This window comes from Protobothrops mucrosquamatus, unplaced genomic scaffold (assembly GCF_001527695.2).
Source record: "Protobothrops mucrosquamatus isolate PMUCROS unplaced genomic scaffold, P.Mucros_1.0 scaffold4, whole genome shotgun sequence".
Lineage (NCBI taxonomy): Eukaryota > Metazoa > Chordata > Lepidosauria > Squamata > Viperidae > Protobothrops > Protobothrops mucrosquamatus.
The window spans coordinates 1,540,776-1,560,619 of record NW_015386391.1 but is presented as its reverse complement, the minus strand read 5'-3'; the positions used below and the strand labels follow the sequence as shown (position 1 = coordinate 1,560,619).

Genomic DNA, 19,844 nt, shown 5'->3' with positions numbered 1-19,844 from the left:
GCCAGCAGCAGCAGCGCCGCCATGGCTGCCACCGCCGCCGCCTCCGCCGCCTCCTCGCGCCCGGCTCAGCGGATCAGACGCCCATCGGCAGCCCCGGCCCAGCGCCGCGCACCTGACGTCATCGCGGCGCGCCGAGCGACGCGGGGGCGGCGGCTCCTCCCCTCGCGCTCCCTCTCGCTCTCGCTCGCTCTCCCTAAGCGCGCATGCGCAGTGCCCGCGGCGGCTGAGGGAGAGGGAGGAGGAGGAGGGCGGACGATGGCGGCCGCCTCTCTCTGGAAAGGGCTGGTCGGGGTCGGGCTCTTCGCCCTGGCGCACGCCGCCTTCTCCGCCGCGCAGCGTGAGTGACGCGCGCGGGGCCGCTTGCCCGACTGTCCCCTCCGCCCGCGGAGAGCCCCCGGGCCGGAGAAGGGAAGCGGGACGGGGCCCCGGGCCGGTTGGGCCTGAGGGAGGAGCCGTAGCCGCGGCTGGCGGGCGGCTGAGGTGCCTGGGGTGATGGGAGTTGTAGTCCCGGGAGCGTGGAGGGCGCCCAGGCGGTGGCGGAGGCGGCCGGGACGCTGATGGGAGTTGTAGTCCCGGGAGCGGGGTCCTCGGGGTGGGGTCCCTCGCAAACGGGGGGGAGGGGGGCGAGCTCGGGATCTGCTGACTCCCGGGAAGAGGGAGGTGGGGGGAGGGAAGGAAAGGAAGGACTGCCCCCCCCTTAAGGCCAGGAGGACAGATGGGGGGGCAGATGCGAGGGGGGGGCAATATGCAATAGAGAATTGGGGGGGTCCCTGCGGGGGAATTTGTGGAGAGAAGGGGCATGCCCTGCCTCCTCCTCCTCCTCCCCCCGTTATATTTTTAAGACAGGGAAAACGCTTCTCCTGCATTCCCCATCCTGCTCTCCCCCCCCGTCCCATTTTGGCCCAGTTGGGGGAGGGGATACGAAGATGCAAACTTTGCCTCTTCTATTTCAACAGATCGTTCCTATATGCGATTAACGGAGAAGGAAGACGAGACGTTGCCTATAGATGTAAGTGGTTCCCTGCTTTCTGCATGGAGTGCAGACCCCAGAATGGCAGCTTGGACCTCAAGAGTAGCTTAATGATAAAGGAGGAAGCAAACAGAGCTCAAGGCCTGGCTGGATTTGAACTGCTGCCGGCTCTTCATTTTCTTGGCACGCTTGATGGGCTTTGCCAGTTGTAGCCTGTGGCAGGAATGAAACCCTCCACATTTGGCACTTTCCCCTCCCTTAAAAGCATCCCTTGAGTCTAGGAATTCCTTCTTGCCCCCACTTGATATTTTGCTCTGGTTCAACTCCCGGGGTTCTGCAGAGTAAACCACCTGATCCTTCTGGCGTTTGGCTAACATGTCTTCCACCCACTGATCCTGCCCTCATTGCATTCTCTCTTTTTTCTCAGTGTTTTTGATTTTTGTTACTGACTTTGAACTGGTCAGGAGTGCTCACAAAGCCAGATTGCAAACAGTCCAATGCCTTTGCTATAGAAACCTATGTAATAGTTTTAATTGCAGTAAAGATTGTTCATTTACTTTTTCTCACATTAAGGCATAATAAGGCATTCCGTGTCTCAAACCAGATCTTGGTCCACCGTGTTACCCTTTTTCTAACCCTGGTACTTTTGAGCTCAAAAAGGAAAATTACCTTGAATACAGAAGCCTCAACAAGGAACCAAATTATGGTGGAGTGGCTTTCTGAAAACACTCAGCTGTCATTTTTCATCTGTTTATAGATTGTTCTTCAAACTCTGCTGGCCTTTGCAGTTACCTGTTACGGGATTGTTCATATTGCAGGAGAATTTAAAGATATGGACGCTACTTCAGAGCTAAAAAATAAGTATGTTCCTTTCTCTTTCCTCCTCGATTGCTACTACTATAATTGCTTGTCTCCTGGATGTTTTCTTGCTGTTTCAGGCTAAGTAGGAGGGGACTCTCACTCTTCTGCTTCAAACGGGAAAACAAAGTGTTGTTGGCCTAGATGCCAACAAATAATGCTAGGGGAGATAAAAGATTCTGCTCAGTGTCTTCCTCCGAGAGAGGAGGATCATATGGGGCCTCCTCTTGGTGCTTCCCCCCCCCTCAGAATAGTTCTGCCAGGGGAATTGGTTATGGGAGCTATATTGTAGGCACATGCGAGAAGCGCATGTTGAACCTGTGAGGAAAAGACTATTAAGAATGAGCTGACTCAAAGGTTGTTTAGTCAGTGGTGAAAGGGGTGGTGGTAGTGAAGAAGTAGTGCACAGGTCACTTTTCATGAAAAATGGTGACATTTTGACTGGATGGCATGAAACTTTAAACCAGAAAGCCTTCCTTGAATGTAGGGCTGCTGCTATTACTTATTATTCTTGTTTTTCTGAGAACAAGAATTTAGGACATTTTGGAGTGAGTCTCGTGCTGTTGTTTTTCCTCCCCTTTTCCACTAACCCATCCGTCTGGCTTGGCTTCATTTAAGTTCTCAGAATGCGTGAAGCAAAAAAAGCTCATTTGCCAAGTGTGCACTGGCCTCCTAGGCCCTTTTAGGGAGGGTTTGAGGCTGATGGCCTAAGGAATGAAATAACAGCCAGCAGAAGTTTGGGGAAATAACATACTATATCGTGATTAATAGCAAGCCTAAGCTAACGAGTTGAGTTTGCACAGATCTTGAAGCAAGGCCAATTCTGCAATGGTTGTGTAAGTGTCAGAACTTGTCAAGGCTGACAAAGGGCATGGGGAAAATCAGTTGTAGGATTGTACAGTGGGAAGGGATCATAAGGTCCAGCCCTCTGCAGTATGCAAGCAAATTAATTAAACCGTCCTTGAGAGATGGTTCTCCAGCCTCTTAGAACCTCCCATAGGTGGAGAATCCACCATCTCTGTAGGCACGCATGTTCTTGGTCCAAATGTTGCTTAGCGGTGGTCCTGATTTTTTTTTCTCTGCTGCTTGGGATATGGCAGTAATGTTTTATCTTGCTACCACTACTCCCTTGCAGGGGAAGAGACAGGTAAGATTTAAATTACGTGTGACCATGATATTTGTTAATACCAATGTCTAAAATACCAGTGTCTAAAATTCTCTCCGAAATTTTTGTCTGCTTGCCGACTACAGTAACTGTTCTGATTCAATGTTAATTCCATTCTCTCCCGTTTTCCTTTTGTTTTAGGACATTTGACACATTAAGGAACCATCCATCCTTTTATGTATTTAATCACCGGGGCAGAGTGTTATTCCAGTCCCCAGACACTGTCCATTCTTCCTCCAGCCAGGATGCTTTGTCATCCAGCACATCACTGAAGTTGCGAAAACTTGAACCTCTGCACCGTTAAAAAATTTTATAGACGATTCTAAAAATATAGGACACTGAGCTGTAATATTGGAGCTGGATATAAACACTTTTTTAAAAATTTCTGGAGCAGTATTTATATTGATCTTCCAGGCTTTATAGTATGTGTGTGCGTGCATGTGTATCCACACACACATGCACGCACATACATGAATCTATTAAAATATATTAAAAGGTCTTTTGAACACTGGTCATGACAAATTGTGAATTGGCAAACAGTGAAAGTTACTGCTAAAATTATGCAGTGAAATATGCATTTTTCCTTTCATTAAAGCACTATGGTTAACTCACTTCTGAATTATCAAAATCTGTATCACCAAGTGCAGATGATTTTAATAAGCACAGAAAAGGATATGTTGTATTATTTTGTTCAACAGTAAAATAGTTGCGGGTGGCTTGTCTGCTTTGCTGTCTCGTAACTCTCCTTCCACACAATGTGGTAATTCCTGCATCTCGTTTATTGGTGCTCTGTGTGGAATATCTCCCCGCAGAGCCAGTCAAGATTAATCTTTTACAAGTAGGAATTTAGCCAAGATTTTGCCAAAGGGGTATGGACTTGATTATTAGCCATTGACTGCAAGTTCCCCGAAATGCTCAGAGATTATAAAAAGTGTGTGCTTTTTGAGAAGTCACAATGGCCAGGTCAGCTGTAATCCATTCACTTCTGTCATCAAGTTCTTTACTTATATCACGTCGTCGTCATCCATATAGCTTGTAGCCAAGAGGAGCTGGATCGAAAGACTAGGATTCCTTCAGTAAAAAGGCTCAAGTGGATGGAAATGGTAGTCTAAAACATGCAAGGTGACAGGCAGGTGGGGAAGACTGACTTAGGGAGGAAAAAGGTGGTTTGACAGCATGCCAAGTTTGCAGACGGAATAGACTTGGATTGTCTTGCAACGATTTCTTGATTTCGTTTTTTGATAGTGCCTTTTGATTTAGCTCCCACTCATGTGTGCTTTTAAAAACAGGATAAAGGCCGTGTTCTTGTTCGAGCAACTGAACACGTTCAACTCGTTTTTCCACTGTGCTACGTTTTCAAACCTAATTGTATTGGATCACCAGGCTTCTTCCAGATTTACCCACCTTGCAATATTTGGGGTGCTCCAAGTTCCCTTCAGTTCAATAAGTTTGCTCCGAGCTTGATTTTTCACAGAATGTAACCAACCTCAAAATTAGCAACTAGAGATGTAGAGAAGTTGAATGTCTTGTCTTCAAGAGCATTGTTGCCCCGTGCGTTTCCGGGGACGAAAGTCGGACTCCGAGTGGGTGACGAGTCGGATGTGCTCGTGATTAAAATAAAATGCATGCACTTTACAGATCACGGGATAGGATCTTTCCCTTAGATGACAACTACTCCAGGGCAGGAAAACAATGTACAGAAACTGCTTGAACCCAGAATTTTTTTTTTTTATCTTGCCAGAGAAGCCGTGCTCTGGCCAAAGAATCAGAACTCCAGACTTGACTGTGATAGATATTGGCCTTTCAAAACCTGGCATTGGTGCCAGTTGGTTCAATGTTGTGGTCCTTCCTTTGAATTAAGCTCAGCCTTAGCCTTGCATTCTCTTTTTAGGTGAAACTTGTCAGACATCTGTAAGGCGGTTGCGTAGCTCTGTTGGTCATCTTCCTCCTAATATCCTGGTGTTAAAATACCTGCTCAAAAGTAGCTGCCCATTGGCTATTCTGTCTCCCGCTCCTTTCTGGGCGATTGTTTCTTCTAGCAGGTTTTTAATTCAGTTTGGTACCTAATAACATTCTCCAGCCCAAAATTCAAAACAATGAAGTGGGCAGTTAATAGGGTGACATCCAAAACAGCTCTATAAAATACAGTGTTTGCTGTTTTAGTATACGCTGTTCCAAGCTGGGGCCCTTGTTTGTTCTTTCTCCTGACCCTAATCAGAGTCCAGTTTTGCCAAGAACTTGCAAATTTTGCTACAAAATGGCAGTCTTTCTCCAAAGTCAGTCTTTTCGTGCATTTGTTATGGATTTTGCACTCTGTTCAAGCATCTTCTGGGTCTCTTAAACTTGCAAGAAATGAACAGGTTCCCTTTCACTATCCATGGTTATGTTACAAATGTGCAAATTTTGTTTCTTTCCCTTTTTGCTCTTGCAATGTCCAATAAAGAACTAATGTTATTCCAAAACAGAGTAAGAATTATTTTTGCAGATGCAATATTTTTTTACTGGTGGTGTAAACTTGTGAAATGGGGTCTTAAATCTGAAGGATTATGGATTTCTCTGAAGGGAGAGGTGAAAGTACTTAGAAAATAGATTGATCAGTTTTTGGGCTCCTAAACTGGTTCATTATGCGCCTTAGTTCAACAAAAAGGAAAATGACTATGCTTTCAGTTAATACAAGGCTTTGCCACCTCCTGTCTGTCTGGCATCTGTAAATAAGCCCTTAATTACAGTCCCACAATTGAGGTGCGTTAAGGGATCAATGGGCCTAATTCAGGGGAACGTAAAATTGAAAATGCCCGCTTCGAAAAGTTTCCAATATTTCTGAAAACAAAGGCCAAAAACAGCCTTGCTTGATCAATGTATTCTTGGCTGCACTGGATGAAAGTCTAATTCTGAGCTGTTGCACCCCACCTCTGGCAATCACAAGCCAGCTTTCCTCTCCCTGGAGATGCTGCACAAATCATCAGAGCTGGGTTTTATTTTTAGTACTCTCAGGATCATTGTGCTACTTTCTTCCGGTGTCTGCAGGGAAAAATTTGTCTCGATTTAAGGCTGGAACCAGGCCTGCCAATATAATCAATAGTTTTTGCATGCAAGCTGATTTTTTTGCCTGCAGCTGTCAGGTACTTTTGCAGTAAAACCTAGCTGATGCAACACAATCTTTCAATTCTGAGCAACACCTACGTCCAGTTAATTCCTATTATCCTGCGATGAACTACTGGAAGTGACAACCAAATTTAAACATCTGGACTTCCCGAGGACACGATGTTTAATGTTATCCTCGTGACTGAAGTCAGTGGAGCAAAAGCAGACAGTTCTTCAGCCTGTGCTCTAAACAGTGGAAGAAAGGTAATCGTATGTTAGGGGTCCCTCGGCCCACAAGCCGTTCAGAACCGGGCCATGGAAGTGGGCGAGCGTGCGCTGCATCCCCACGGTGTGAGCAGCAGGCGAGTGCACACTCCTTTCGTGTGAGTGATGGATGCACTTGCTAGCCACTTGCGCAAATGGAGCTGTGCGTGTGCACCTGCTTGCCGACTGCTCACACGGAATCATCCCCTCCCCACCCCCCAGTCTGCAAAGCCAGAAAGGTTGGGGGAAATCAGCCTTGATGCTTAGTTTCCAAATTGCAGCTACAAAACTTAACCAGCCAGCTTTCTCCCCCAGGTCCTCAAGATGGATGCAGGCGTGAGCATCCCACAGTCCGGGCTGGTTACACTTGTGAAGTCACCAGACCTGCTGCCTCTTTTACCATCAGCCCAATCGCTTCCTTATCTGGACAAGAGGGGTGGACAGCAGGTTGTCTCCAGTTGTTTGGGATGCCAATTCCCAGTCGTCTGCAACTGGCCAAGGCTGAAGCCTCTGGGGCACATCGCTCCCTTTTTGTTCAGCAAACGCACAAAAAACTCTTTCCCCCAAAGAGCAGATACATTGCTCAGCAAACGCAAGTTGGAGCTGGATGGGACAGGCTGAAGTCTAAAGGGACAACCCTGCTCACCCCGGGACAAAAGTCGCCCGCTTAGGCCTGCTTCAAGGCAGGTGGACGGAGCACCACGGGCAAGACAACCTTGAGGCAGTTCGGTTCAACAATGGGAAAAGCTGGAAGGGAGAGACTCAGGAGGGGCACCGTCTGCTCCTTTCCCTCCCCAACCACATTTTTCACAGACAACTGGAAGGCTAATAAAACCATTCCCCGTTCAGATCAGGCACTCCTTAGAAAAATCATAAAATGATTTTTATTATGTACAAGTGCTCAAAAAATTCTCTCATATATATAGATATATTTATATATATGTATAGATGTTCTATGTACACACACGCACGGCATTTGATATCTCAAAGTAAGGATCTGTTAAACAACACTGTCCAAAATAGCTTCTTCTCGTATGAACATTTAAAAAGTAAAATTCGTGTGGAGGGCGGGGAGGGCAGTTCTTTTTCCTGGCTTTTGTTTCTAAACCCCCAAGTTTCCTTTAAGCGCCTCCAAAGCCAAGTCCACGAGAAGAGTCTCCGTCCTCCTCACCAAGATGAAAGAGAACTGAAGCCTGGACCTGGGGAGCCTCGGACGCGCTTGCAGAACGTCTGCAGACAAAAGAAGAAGAAGAAGAAGAAGAGGAAGACTGAGGTAGGTTGTTTAGTGGCTACCGCAGCAGCCAGCCAGCCAGTCCGTCCGTCCCGGGGCTCTCGAGAGCGTCTCCTCAACCCAGACGAGCGGCGCCTTTCCTCTCAATCCAATTAACCCTGCAACCTCGTGCCTGGGTGGGCTAGCCGCTCTCGCGGGAAAGGTTCACCTTCGTGCCCGTAGCGACAAGACGCACTACCACCACGGAGGGCCTTTCCTCCTCCTCCTCCTCCTCCTTCCTTTTCTTTTGTTTTTAGGACAAAGGATCGCTCCGACACAAGTGCAGAGGTAACGGGGTGCCACTCGCCCCGGTGGCCTACAGCAGCCCTTTAAAGTGTCTTACAGCAAGGGTTCAAATGAGTAAATTCCCATCACCTGCAGGACCAGGGGGCGGACCCGAGTGTCTTTCTTCGGCCCAGGGGCAGATCAGCCCTCCAAAGGTGGGTGGGTGGGGAGGAAGCCACACCTCCTGCGGCAATTTCCTCCAGTGTCCGGCGAAGGAGGTGCGCAAGCGTAAAAACGTCACCCTTCTTCTGAGACGCCAACAGAAAAGCCGCCCGGCTGGCAGGGGCAGCGGCTGCCACATCCTCTTCCATTCCTCCACGACACAGCAAACTCCATCGCCCGGACCCGTCCGTTCCTCTGGCCGGCACGCTATTATTATCTACTGTTGACATGATTAATTCGATTGGGAAGGCTGGTGAACTCTATTTCCTCTAGTATTCTTTCTAAGTGCTGAATTAAGACCCGTTTTTTAAACCTAAAAGAAAAAAGGGGAGGGGGAGGCCGTTTATTAAGGGTGTCACACTCTTCTTCCCCTGTATGTCTAAACAGACAGACAGAGCTTAGTGTTTCTATATATAACGTTCACCGACAGAGGCCAACAGCTTTGATCTCTCGGGAAAGAGCGGAGGTCCACCTGCCCCTTGGAGCCCGACAGAACGGAGCACCTTTTAAATATTTGCAAAATAAGTAAACAAGCCAGGCGGTAAGTAAAGCCTTTCTGTTTTCTTAATACACACCTTGTTGCTTCTTTGATAGCAAATTCAATGAAATATTTTTGAATTTCTACAGGGCCTTGTATTTCTTTTAGGAGAGAGAAGATTTTTTCATAATCTACAATTTCAAAAAAGACAAGAGGGTTAGATTAGGATAGAACTGGAAGACCATCAGAACTTTTTATTCCAACTCGGCCACCAGCCAGCTTACCAAAATTCCCCCCCAGGCAACACTTCTCATTTTCAGTTTCCAGACCATAAAGAATGGCAAGCTACTCCCGCCCGTTCTCCTTCTGTCCTGGGTCTGCGGTCTGAGGACATACACCCACTGCTCCCAGCATTGGCCGAAAAGCAGAATAAAAAAATGTTTAAAAGAAAATGGATAGGAGGCACCTTGAGTTCAACCCCATCTAATCTCATGTTGATTTAGATTAGATTTGCATCACAGAATTGTTTTCTCCTGGTTAGACCCGATTTGGAATAATTATCCGGTTCTAAGCATCATTATCTATTTACTTGGTGTATGATGAGAACGTGACGAACAGAAGTAAACATATCCACGCAATCGAAGCATCATTGTTCAAGAAGGAGCAAAAACAAAGAAGCAGCCCCCAACCTTCTGGGCGCCAGGGACTAGTTTTGTGGAGGGTGGTTTTTCTGTGGACTGGGGGGGGGGATCCTGCACGTGCGTGGATAAGGCTTCGCTCACTTGCCCAGTTCCTGATGGGCCACAGACCAGCCCAGGGATTGGGGAGCCCTGAGTTAAAGGATCTGGAAAAGTTTACCCTACTGAAGAAGAGATGGCTAAGGGGTGATCCAAAAACATTCTTCAAATATCTGAAGGAGAATCACATGGAGAGGAATTTAGGACAGAACCTGCAAGATAAAACTACAAGGTGGTTCAGGCTAACCGTTAGCTGACTGCACAAGCTTCAGCCAGTGGAACAGTTTGGGTACGCCTGTTGCGTTCTCTTCCTGTGGAGCCTCCCGTTAGCCACGTTCTGTGCTAAGCAAGGGCTGGAACTAGCGGCCTTTCAAATCCCTTCCAACTCTTAGGCTTCTAATGTATCACTCTCCGAGAAGAAGCAGTCTTTCTTCTGTTTCTGTTGGGTTTAATGTCCTTTTCCCCCTTGAGTTCCTCCCAACGGCTTAAAACAGGAACTTGGGGGGGGGGGAAGTATTTTTCCGTTTGACAGGTGTTCAGCATACTGGGTGTTTGAGGATATTTTGCAATACTTGTAAGATTCTTTATACTCATTCCAGAAAAGGAATTGCTGATGCTAAAAACTGTTTGTCAAGAGGCTCACCTTGAAGAACCTCAACTTTGCTTCTAGGTGAATGGGTTTACAAGGGGTGCGGACTGGACAACTTAAGAATTTCAGTAATAACGGAGATATAACCCTCCCCGTGCCCTGCCTGCTAAAGCGAACAGATTTTCTTCCCAATTCATTGTTTTGAAGGAGCGATGAAACATACACAGTCCACCCGTGTGTCTCTTAAGAATAACAGAGTTAGAAGGGACCTTGGAGGCCTTCTAGTCCAACCCCTGCTCAGGCAGGAGATCCTATACCATTTCAGACAATTGACTGTCCAAACTCTTGTTAAAAACTTCCAATGATGGAGCAACCACAACCTTTGGAGAAGAGCTGTTCCACTCATTAACTGTTCTGTCAGGAAATTTCTCCTTAGTTCCAGGGTGCTTCTCTCCTTGATTAATTTCCACCCGTTGCTTTTTGTCCTGCCTTCTGGTGCTTTGGAGAATAAATTGATCCCCTTCTTCTTTGTGTCAGCCCCTTAGATATCGGAACACAGTTATCCTGTCTTTCCTAGTTCCTTTTTTTTCCATTAAACTCGACATACCCAATTCCAGCAACCGTTCTTCGTATGTTTTAGCCTCCAGTGTCCCCTAATCATCTTTGCTGCTCTTCTCTGCACTCTTTTTTATAACGTGGCAACCAAAACTGCATGCAATATTCCAAGTGTGGCCTTACTGAGGCATTGTAAGATCATACTTGGAATATTGCATCCAGTTTTGGTCTTTCCAATTACTTACTTCTTCCAGGTTTCCGAACTTCCTTCATAACTTTGATTTTGATAACTTCGTTGTTCCCTTCAAACATATTGGATGTTATTTTCACTGAATTTGGCACAGTTCCAGAAGCTGGCTCCACGAGCAGTTTTTGGTCTTCGGCGGATATACTGTAGTTTAAAGGGCCCCTGACGAGGGAATTGACTACAGGTCTATGGTCCAGTCCATCTTCCCCAACACAATTCAGTTCACCGGTCAAAGAGTCCGTATCGTTTGGCACATCTTCATCCACCACGGCAGCCGGGGATGGAGGAACAAGATGCACCAAAGGTCCATCCCCTGGTTTATCCAGCAGCTGGAAATTCTCGGCTTTCTTTTCACCGTTGCCATCTTGAACCGTATTGCTGTTTGTATCTGTAAAAGAGAAGTCCTGGCACTGAGTTTCAAAAGATGGAAGACACTGAAAGTTCAAGCTACAAAGCTCACAATCACCAACCAAACACGGAATAAAGCTGATGGGACAAACTCTTTAACGAGACACCTTCTTTCAAATGTATAGGAAGCCTGGAATTCAAAATTCATAGCAATACAAAAGTGACAAAATTCCACGCTATGGTACAGGAAGTCTTTGACTTACAACGGTTCATTTAGTGATGGTTCAAAGTTACAACGCCACTGAAAAAAAAATGACTTAGGACTGTTTTTCACACTTATGACCGTTGCAGCATCCCCACAGTTATGTGATTTATATTTGGATGCTTGATAACTGACTCACATTTATGACGGTCGCAGTGTCCCGGGGTTATGTGATCCACTTTTGTGACCTTCTGACAAGCAATGTCAATGGGGAAGCCATATTCACTTAACAACTATGTTACTAATTTAACAACTGCAGTGATTCAGTTAACAAATGGGGTGAGTAAAGTTGTAAAATGCGGCAAAACTCACTTAACAAATGTCTCACTTAGCAACATAAAATTAGGGCTCAATTGTGATCATAAATCAAGGACTACCTGTATTCCCTTTCTTTTAACTGCACCAGGATTTCTGGGGAAAAAACTCAGCAACTGCACAGCAAAGATATCCTCAATGGCGCAGTGGTTAGAACGCAGTACTGCAGGCTACTTCTGCTGACTGCAGGCTGCCAGCAGTTCGATCCTGTCTGACTCAAGGATGACTCAGTCTTCCATCCTTCCGAGGTTGGTAAAATGAGAACCCAGATTGTTGGGGGGCAACAGGCTGGCTGCTTAGAGAGGGCTGGAAAGCATCCCTTAACGACAGCTTATTTGCAAAGTTTATTAATCTGGGTGCCAATTTGGAGATTTTTAAGCCTCAAGTCAAAAGTTCAAGTACCCAAAATCTAGAGAAGCAAGGCCAGCATCAGACAACAACAAGCCAATCAAGGAAGAAAAATATCCCAAATCAACACAAAACTGGTAGGAGAGGCTGTTCTACAGATTTGGACGGCATCCTGAAAAGCTGACCCAGGTAAGTCTCTTTCCCTTCCTTTTGTCCTGCAGAGCACACCTGAATTAGTTGGGCCACCTGCTGGTGAACACAAGAAAGCCCACTGATACACATTTTTTTTCCACGCATAAAAACATAGAGGTGTTTTCATTCAGGAAATGTTACACCTTCAAAAAAGTATCTTCATTAGTATGTACGTGTTTTCCCCCCAAAATAAGACCGGGTCTTATATTAATTTTTGCTCCGAAAGACGCATTAGGGCTTATCTTCCGGTTAGGGCTTATATACGGGGAAATACAGTACTAAATGCGTCCGTCTGGCTGACAATCTTAACTGGGGCTTGTATTACGAGCATCCTGAAAAAATCATGCTAGGGCTTATTTTCCGGTTGGGTCTTATTTTTGGGGAAACATGGTATGTACATGTCTCTCTTGTGGAAGTTCCAAGGAGGGGCCAGGGTGCATCTCCCTGCCTCATCTGCCGCCTGCGACACCCAGGTCTTCTTCTGGGCAAGGAGGGGAGGGTTACAGCCAGGAGGGCATAAAGAACAAAGGATCAAAACTCTTGCATCTGGGCAACTGAGTTTATTTATTTCTTTCGTATTTTGGTGCCGCCCTTCTTGTCTAGAAGCGACTTTATACCTTTATAAGCTGGCGTGGCTTTAGTACTCGGGTTGGATGGGGGCCCGGCAGCCAAGGGAGATCCTTTCCCGCCAACGTGGTTAGCCACCACTGGCGGCGACTGCGGCCGTCTCAAGAGCGGGGACATGCTGCGCCTTCTCTTCAGGGATGCCGGCGTGTTGGGCTCTCCTGGACGTTTGACTTTGTTCTGAGGACCGGCGACGAATTCATCCGCCTCGTCGATCATCATTCCCTGAGAGGAAAAGGACACCATCAGCATCACCCACGAAGGACGACAAGCTGCATCTCCTGCATCAACTCCCCCACCAGGTGAGGATGGGAGAAAGGGGATGGAGCTCAGGGTTGGGCCAGTAAGGATACAGCCCCCCACCCACCCACCCCCTACCTTTTTATCTTGCTTGAAAGGGTTTCCGAAAGTGTGAAGCCTTTTGGGCTGGTCTGGGTCAATTTCTCGAAGGGGAGAAGGCATCATCTTGAGGTATTCCTGGTAGTTCCCCATCTGTGCTACAGGAACACTGTGAAGGCAATCTGCAAGACAAGAGCCAGGTACCTCGTTTGCCAGAATCCGTATTTTCTAACCCTACCCCCCCCCCCAAGAAAAAAAAGCTTATGGCTCCAATAAGAATTTCTCCTTTGGAGAAGAGCTGCATCCAAGAAAACCATGTATTGTTAGCACCTTCAATACCTCTTTCCCAACATGATGCTCCCCAAATGAGGAAGCTCAGTTGCAAACGTCCTAGCCTCAAGCTCCACTATAAAGAAGACCTTCTAAGTCAGGGGTCTTCAAACTTAGCGCTTTTATGACTTGCGCTTGGCTGAGGAATTCTGGGAATTGAAGTCCACAGGTCATAAAAAGGCCAAGTTTGAAGACCCCTGGTCTAAGTGGTTAACTCTTCTGCTGATGAGCACTTACATTGGTGGCTTTTTCAGTGGGCACTTCCTCCCATTTTTAAAATGTCTTGGTCCCCAGATGCTGAAAAATGCAGACTGGGGCTCAAAGCCAGGACTATTTCTGTAGCTGACAGACAGCATCTCAAGTTAGTGAGTGGAAGCTTTCCTTTAAGAGTTGCCTTGATTTACAACTTCCAATATTAAACATTACCTGGGAAAGAAGTCCAAAATGAGGGGGAAAAGAATCCTCATTCTAGAATTCAAACTGTACATAACCCACAATGCCACCCCCCCCCCAAATTACTCCCAGAAACAGGCCTGAGCTCTGAGATAAAGCACCTCCTTTGCAAGCATGTGGCCTTCCGTGTTCAACCCTGGATCAAGGTCTGGGAAAGACCAAACGGAGGCTACCTGGGTCATCTGGAGGCAGACGTAAAGCAACGCCCTGCACTCCAGCCAAGGGATCGTCCCACGCCCAACAAACCACGAGAATCCTTACCTTCATCCTGGCCTAGAATAAACTTGTGTGTTTTCAACAGGTTAGTTCTCATCCGGGTCAGTTGGTCTAAAAGGCTGCGACGAGGAATATCGTAAGCATTGCGGTAGGCCTGTGGTTTTAGATCCTGGGTTTGGGCAAAGAACACAATGGGCTTAAGTCCTGTTTTACTTCTGAAAAGTCAGGAGGCGTCCGCTTCCTTCAGACCGGGCATCCAACTCACCTTATTCAAGAGCCCTATGTGGAAGCCAGCAAATTCCTTCACGTTCATTTCAGGCAGCCTCAGGGGAGAGTCACCAGAAATCCCTTGAAGCAACTGCTTGAAATCCCTGCTCTGGATGAGGGACAGGCCACTGGAGTGACTCTTCACTTTAATGCCCGTCTCTTGCGGGGGCTTCTTACCCACCGACCCTATTATCCGCTCCGACTCTATTTTTGTCTGCAATGAAAATCACAGCGCCCATTAATGACAGCCTCACAGCCCTGCCGACGGTTGTAGCATAAAGCAAAACGCCCGGCACATCGAAAAACAAAGTTTGCCTTCCGAGCATCGGGAGTTTAAATTAAAAACAACAACAACAACAACAACCCTGCTTAAAACGAGTCCTCTCAAGGATTCACAGCATTTTGCTAAAACACCATCACAATCATTTGTCGAGGTTATGCAAGCTTTCAAATTGCACCGTGGGCCTTAAGGGATGACTTAAGACTGCAAAATGGGCGGGAGAAAAGCCAACTGAGACTGTTTTTGCATATAAGGTAAAGGCAGGGGAATGGGAGACGGATTTCCATTGGGCAGAGCAGATCCTCAGTGTTCCTTTATAGTCTGTCCCACTCTACAGCCTCTGCTGCAGATAATCGTGTTTGCCAGGTGGGCTCTGTGCAGCTTAAAAACTTGCATGCCTGGTTTATATTAGTCCCATAAAGGCTACTGCACTGCAAAGGGATTAAAGGTTTGTGCAGAACGGGCCAATACTTCAAAGAACACGGCAAGCAATTTGGAGCATTGACCTAGAACCTCTGTCGAACAAAATTTTGGACAGAACAACCTTCTCACCCAAGATGTCACAGCAACAATTTCACTAGATTCCCCTAAAATACATCCTGGTCTCCTGCCCTTTGGGCTACAGCTCCACTTTAAGCAACTGCACTACAAATCACAGAGCCCTTTGGCCAACATACAGTAAGTGTATGCACTTAAAAGAGAATTTGTATAATTTAAAGAAAGAAAGGGGGAGGGGAGAGAGAGAAAGAGAGAGAGACAGAGAAGGCATTATCCTGAACTCGACTTCTAGAGAATTAACTATTTGGGTTTTGGAAAGACACAGCCATATCCGGCTTCCAAGTATTTTTATAGACTATGTTGGATTTGAGGATTTCTTTCATCACACATTCTGCCTTTCTCATGTAACTACTAGCAAAGGTCATGGCTATCACAGGACAAACAGCAAAATTTAAGTCTACCCTGCCCAAGAGTTGCTTTCTCAAGCCTTTTGTCATGATGTCACTCCAAGTACTGTGCAGCATTGCATCCCACAGAAAACCAAGGAAACGTGTTAAATCTCAGCTACTTCAATCTAGCTGCACCGCTGAGCTTTTTGCCTCCTATGTTCTACAGTAGGTTGGGACCCTGAAGGCCTTCCTTGAATACCTCAAGATATCTGAGTGGAAGGGGAATGGTTTTGGGGTAATTCTTAATATCATCTAGTGGTAGGTAGATGATTTCTTAACCAATTACTCAAGTTATTCAAAACAGCAAAGGGGGAAGATGAGGTTTGTAACAAGCCCATCCCTGCTTCAAAAACAATAGAACGGAGAGGAAGGGAGACACTTTGTGATCAGTTGTTTTGACCTGCAACGTTAAGTTTACTCAACGGGAAGATTTTCCCACTCTATGGGAAGATACCTCCATGCCATTCTTTAAAGCAAGGGTCTCCACTGCTGGCAATTTTATGACTTGTGGACTTGAACTCCCAGAATTCCTCAGCTACCATGAGGCTGGCTGAGGAATTCTGGGAATTGAAGTCCACAAAAGTTGTAAAGTTGCCCAGGTTGGAGACCCCTGCTTTTTAAAGCATTAGGCATCCTTTAGCATTTTCCCCAAACCATGCAACTTTAATTCATAACTCAATAAAACCCAAAGACGTGTACTTCTTAGTATTTCTTACATACTCTAAGAAAGGGATTGTTTGACTGAGGAAATTCACTAGCCTCAGTATTGTGATTTGTCTAGTTTGGTTTTGTTTCTTTAAAAAAACAAAACCCAGTTCCTATGTGGCCTCCAGGTACCAACAGCACAGAACAACTGCTGCTGTTTCAATGCTGACAATGCTAATTATTTACAACCACAGCCCAGCGAGTAATAAACAGCTACACTAAAACTGCTTGTCCTCCTCTATTTCTTGTGCTACGGACCCGGCCACCACCTATTGGAAACAGAGATACAAACAGGCCATTTATCTATCTGAAAAATAATGGGGGGAATGGAGGGGGGGGGAAAGACATTCCTTAGGTGATTTATTTATATAACTCGAGCAACACACACTAAAAAAATAATAATAATTAATGTACTTCTAATTTCAAAGGTTTTGTCGATACTACCTGTTGGCTGAGTTTTTTAAGGTAAGAGATAACACTGTAACTAAGTCCACAATCTAAATTATCTGATATCAGATTTGCAGCTCCCATCATCCTTAGCGCTTTCTTTAATGGCTATAAGGAAAACAAAATACACAAGAGTAAGAAGAGAATCAAATCTTTTTTTCTTTAAAGAAATTGTTTGTTGTTTGTTTGTTTGTTTTGTTTTTTTAAAAAAAGAAGTCTCACAGATCAGTACATGTGAAATTAAGGCACAACAGAGTTGGTGCTCCAATATGCCATTTTTTTAATTATTTTTTTTGAAGCATGGATTCGAAGTCGTACACTCCAGTCGTTTAAGGCATCTCACGGTGGGTGTTCTGGGCCACGGAACCAGCCTGGCACCCCCACCAGTTACAGCGTAGAAGCTGGAGGCCCTGATTGCCGGGATGATGCAAGTCCACAATGAGGCATCTTGCCCAAGCTATCCAGGTAATTTCCATACTGCCCATCTAGTTAATCGGCTTCCCTCCCACCTCTGGCTCTGCCAGGAGTAGGGTTAAATGCTACCATCCCTTGCTTATACGACTAGCAGTAGTAGCCCAGAGATCTGAAGTTAATGGACCCAGCAAGGGCGAAGGGGAGAAGGAAGGAGGGAGGGGCTGGAAAAAAATAAACCCCCCCCAAATCCAATATGCTAGGCAACAATTCCAAAACGTTTTAAGGAGGGAGTACAAAATTGCAAGCATTAAGAACTTCAGAATCCTGGCATGCAAGCCGTTTTACTCAGAAGACATGCGAAAAGATGTTCTCCTGAGGAACATCCGCCAGCAGTTCACTTGGGCCCACAAAAAGGACAAAACTACATACCACTAAATAGTAGGGAGGCATGGTTTTTATGTAGCTGTCCAATGCCTGTCGCCACTTCAGATTTGGCTTAAGTTTGTGAAACTTGAAAAGGTCATCTGCAAAGAGGAGAAACAATGCAAGTTACACACTGGGCATCAACCCTTGGACGTCAAAGTAACACAACTATTTCCTGCTCCATGAGATTATCCCTCAAGAACCGAGATCCAAAGGGATGGGAGTTTCCAAGATCAAATCCCATGTTGGAACTGACAAGATTATTTTTTGTTTCTAAAGACACACAGAATGCTATTATATGCCACAACTCCATCCAGGGTTACCACATAAAAGTAACACATCTTAAGAAAGACAATTTGGCCCAGGTGTGAAGTCACTGGAGCAGGAACAGGACAACCTGAGCTCTAATCCGGCCTTAGGCAGAAGACAACTAGATAAACCTTGGACCATCACTCACTCTCGGCTCTGGGGAAAAGGGGATGATGACAAAACCACTTTCAAAAAATTTGGAAGTGGTTGGACGTGTCTGACACAAAGGCAAGGGGGGAAAAAAAAAAAGAGAGAGAGAGAGAAATTGTGTTACTTAGTTCGAGACCGCTGAGGTAGGCCTGGGCCTGCTTCGAAAACGGTTCAGAAACAGTGCTTCAAAACAGGCTGAAACCCAGCACTTCTTCAAAGCTAGCTTCAAATTTCAGTCTGAAATTATTTTTCAAAGCATGCCATACAGCCTTAAACTGAAGCCAGGGTCTTCCTCAGCTTTCAGTGCAGTGTGTTCCTTGCACCACAACAAGAAGCTGAAACGAATGGGGCTGTGGGAGGGGGGGCACTCCATAAACTGCAGCAACGCTGATTGTTTTAAAATAGGTAACTAAGCAACAGATGGAATTCCTGATAAACTCTTACTCAACTTTCCTGATAGAAAAGGGACCTCAAACAAGCCATCAGGAACGTATTATCTTTGGGAGACACAATTGGTTGGAAATTCTTCTTAGAAAATACAACAGTTACTTAACAAAGCCAATCATCTAAACCCAACTAGCTATCACCCAGACAAGAAGCCTCCATCTCATGCAATCTACAGCCTTCAACCAAGAACTGGGAAGGACAACTTAGAGGAGAGTCTTTGTTTTTACATCTCCATTTAGTATCTCTGCCAATTGGGACAGTAGATATTCTCAATTTTTAATGTAGCAAATTAACAATGCACAAAAAAAGTGGCAAGAAGCAAACAAAATCTGAGGAGTGGCCAGATCAAGTCTATGTAGTTGGAAGCCGATACAGATAAAACAGGAACAATTTATAATGTAGGTTTCTTTACCTACATATATATATTAGAAAAAAATATTACAGAAGAATAGCAAGGAGTTCCTGTTTTCTTTGACCTATAGGAACAGAGCAAGGTCTGAAGCAACAGGAAATCTCTCAAGTAAAATCATATCCCCCCCCAAAAAAGGAGGGGGGGAATAGAATCTCTTATTTACCAGCAATTCTGTCTCCAAAATCACTCTTTCAAAATATACCCCAATACACAATTTAGGGCACAAGAATAAGCAGAAAGTGTTTCTGAAAGGAGAAGGCCGAAAATATACTAATCAACAATCCATCTGAATTTTTGTTCCAAGGAAACAAGAGAGCTCAGAGTGATAAAAAGTTTAGGAAAATACTCAGGACTTAATCAGTAAGTAATTCAGTGTGCTTCTGGATGTATTCCTCAACTGAGGCAAGAAGTAGCACAAGGCATATACACTTCCATTTATCATTCCCCTGTTTGCAAAATTACCCAACCACACACCAAACATCTTGGCTGTGAGTCATGCAGCCTGGAATCTCCACCCTGCTGTTTTAACGTTTAGTCAGCTGGACTGAAAAATAAAGACCTAAAAACAAACGTGTGAAGCGAGGTACAGATGCTGAAAAAGAAATCGGCCTTACATTTGTTTTTGGTTGTGAAAACAAGTGGTTGGCAGAGAAAGTAAAAGGCAGAGCTATCAAACTTGTCAGATGCAACTGAGAGGGTCTAACTAGGTCTCCGTCAAGTTCACTTACAAGGCAGGAAAATCCATGCACTTCTGAACCGCAAGGCCGGGGTTAGAAACGGGGCAGGAGAAGGATGGTTATTGGCCTACACCAGGAGTCGGAGTTAAGGGACAAAGCTGAAATTGGGCTCAGTGACAAGGAGGAAAGCAGAACTGGACAGGCCCACACAGCCCTAGGCGTTTCCTTCCACAGCATTCACAAGTCAGAAACCGATTTTATTCTTCCAAGCAACG

At 45.6% G+C, this 19,844-nt stretch overlaps 2 protein-coding genes across 3 annotated transcripts in view; one reads left to right on the top strand and one right to left on the bottom strand.

Moving 5' to 3' along the window:
- Positions 1 to 231: 231 nt before the first annotated feature.
- MMGT1 (membrane magnesium transporter 1) lies at positions 232 to 5,455 on the top strand. Its single transcript, XM_015832465.1, has 4 exons — positions 232 to 337; positions 957 to 1,009; positions 1,728 to 1,831; positions 3,135 to 5,455. Exons 1-4 carry the CDS (start codon positions 256 to 258, stop codon positions 3,295 to 3,297), a joined length of 402 nt encoding a protein of 133 aa, XP_015687951.1. The 5' UTR covers positions 232 to 255; the 3' UTR covers positions 3,298 to 5,455.
- A 2,602-nt stretch (positions 5,456 to 8,057) lies between these two features.
- LOC107303256 (integrator complex subunit 6-like) overlaps positions 8,058 to 19,844 on the bottom strand; it is a 27,387-nt gene continuing 15,600 nt past the window's right edge. Inside the window, exons 10-18 of one of the 2 annotated variants that reach the window (XM_015832463.1) lie at positions 17,581 to 17,675; positions 16,735 to 16,845; positions 14,357 to 14,572; positions 14,137 to 14,260; positions 13,132 to 13,274; positions 12,747 to 12,978; positions 10,663 to 11,052; positions 8,634 to 8,727; positions 8,058 to 8,371 (exon numbers count right to left, since the gene is read on the bottom strand). In XM_015832463.1, coding sequence (XP_015687949.1) covers positions 8,272 to 8,371; positions 8,634 to 8,727; positions 10,663 to 11,052; positions 12,747 to 12,978; positions 13,132 to 13,274; positions 14,137 to 14,260; positions 14,357 to 14,572; positions 16,735 to 16,845; positions 17,581 to 17,675 — 1,505 coding nt within the window. In that variant the 3' untranslated portion in view covers positions 8,058 to 8,271. Of the gene's footprint in view, positions 8,372 to 8,633; positions 8,728 to 10,662; positions 11,053 to 12,746; positions 12,979 to 13,131; positions 13,275 to 14,136; positions 14,261 to 14,356; positions 14,573 to 16,734; positions 16,846 to 17,580; positions 17,676 to 19,844 lie in introns of those variants that run through there. The other variant, XM_015832462.1, reaches the window with a different exon arrangement.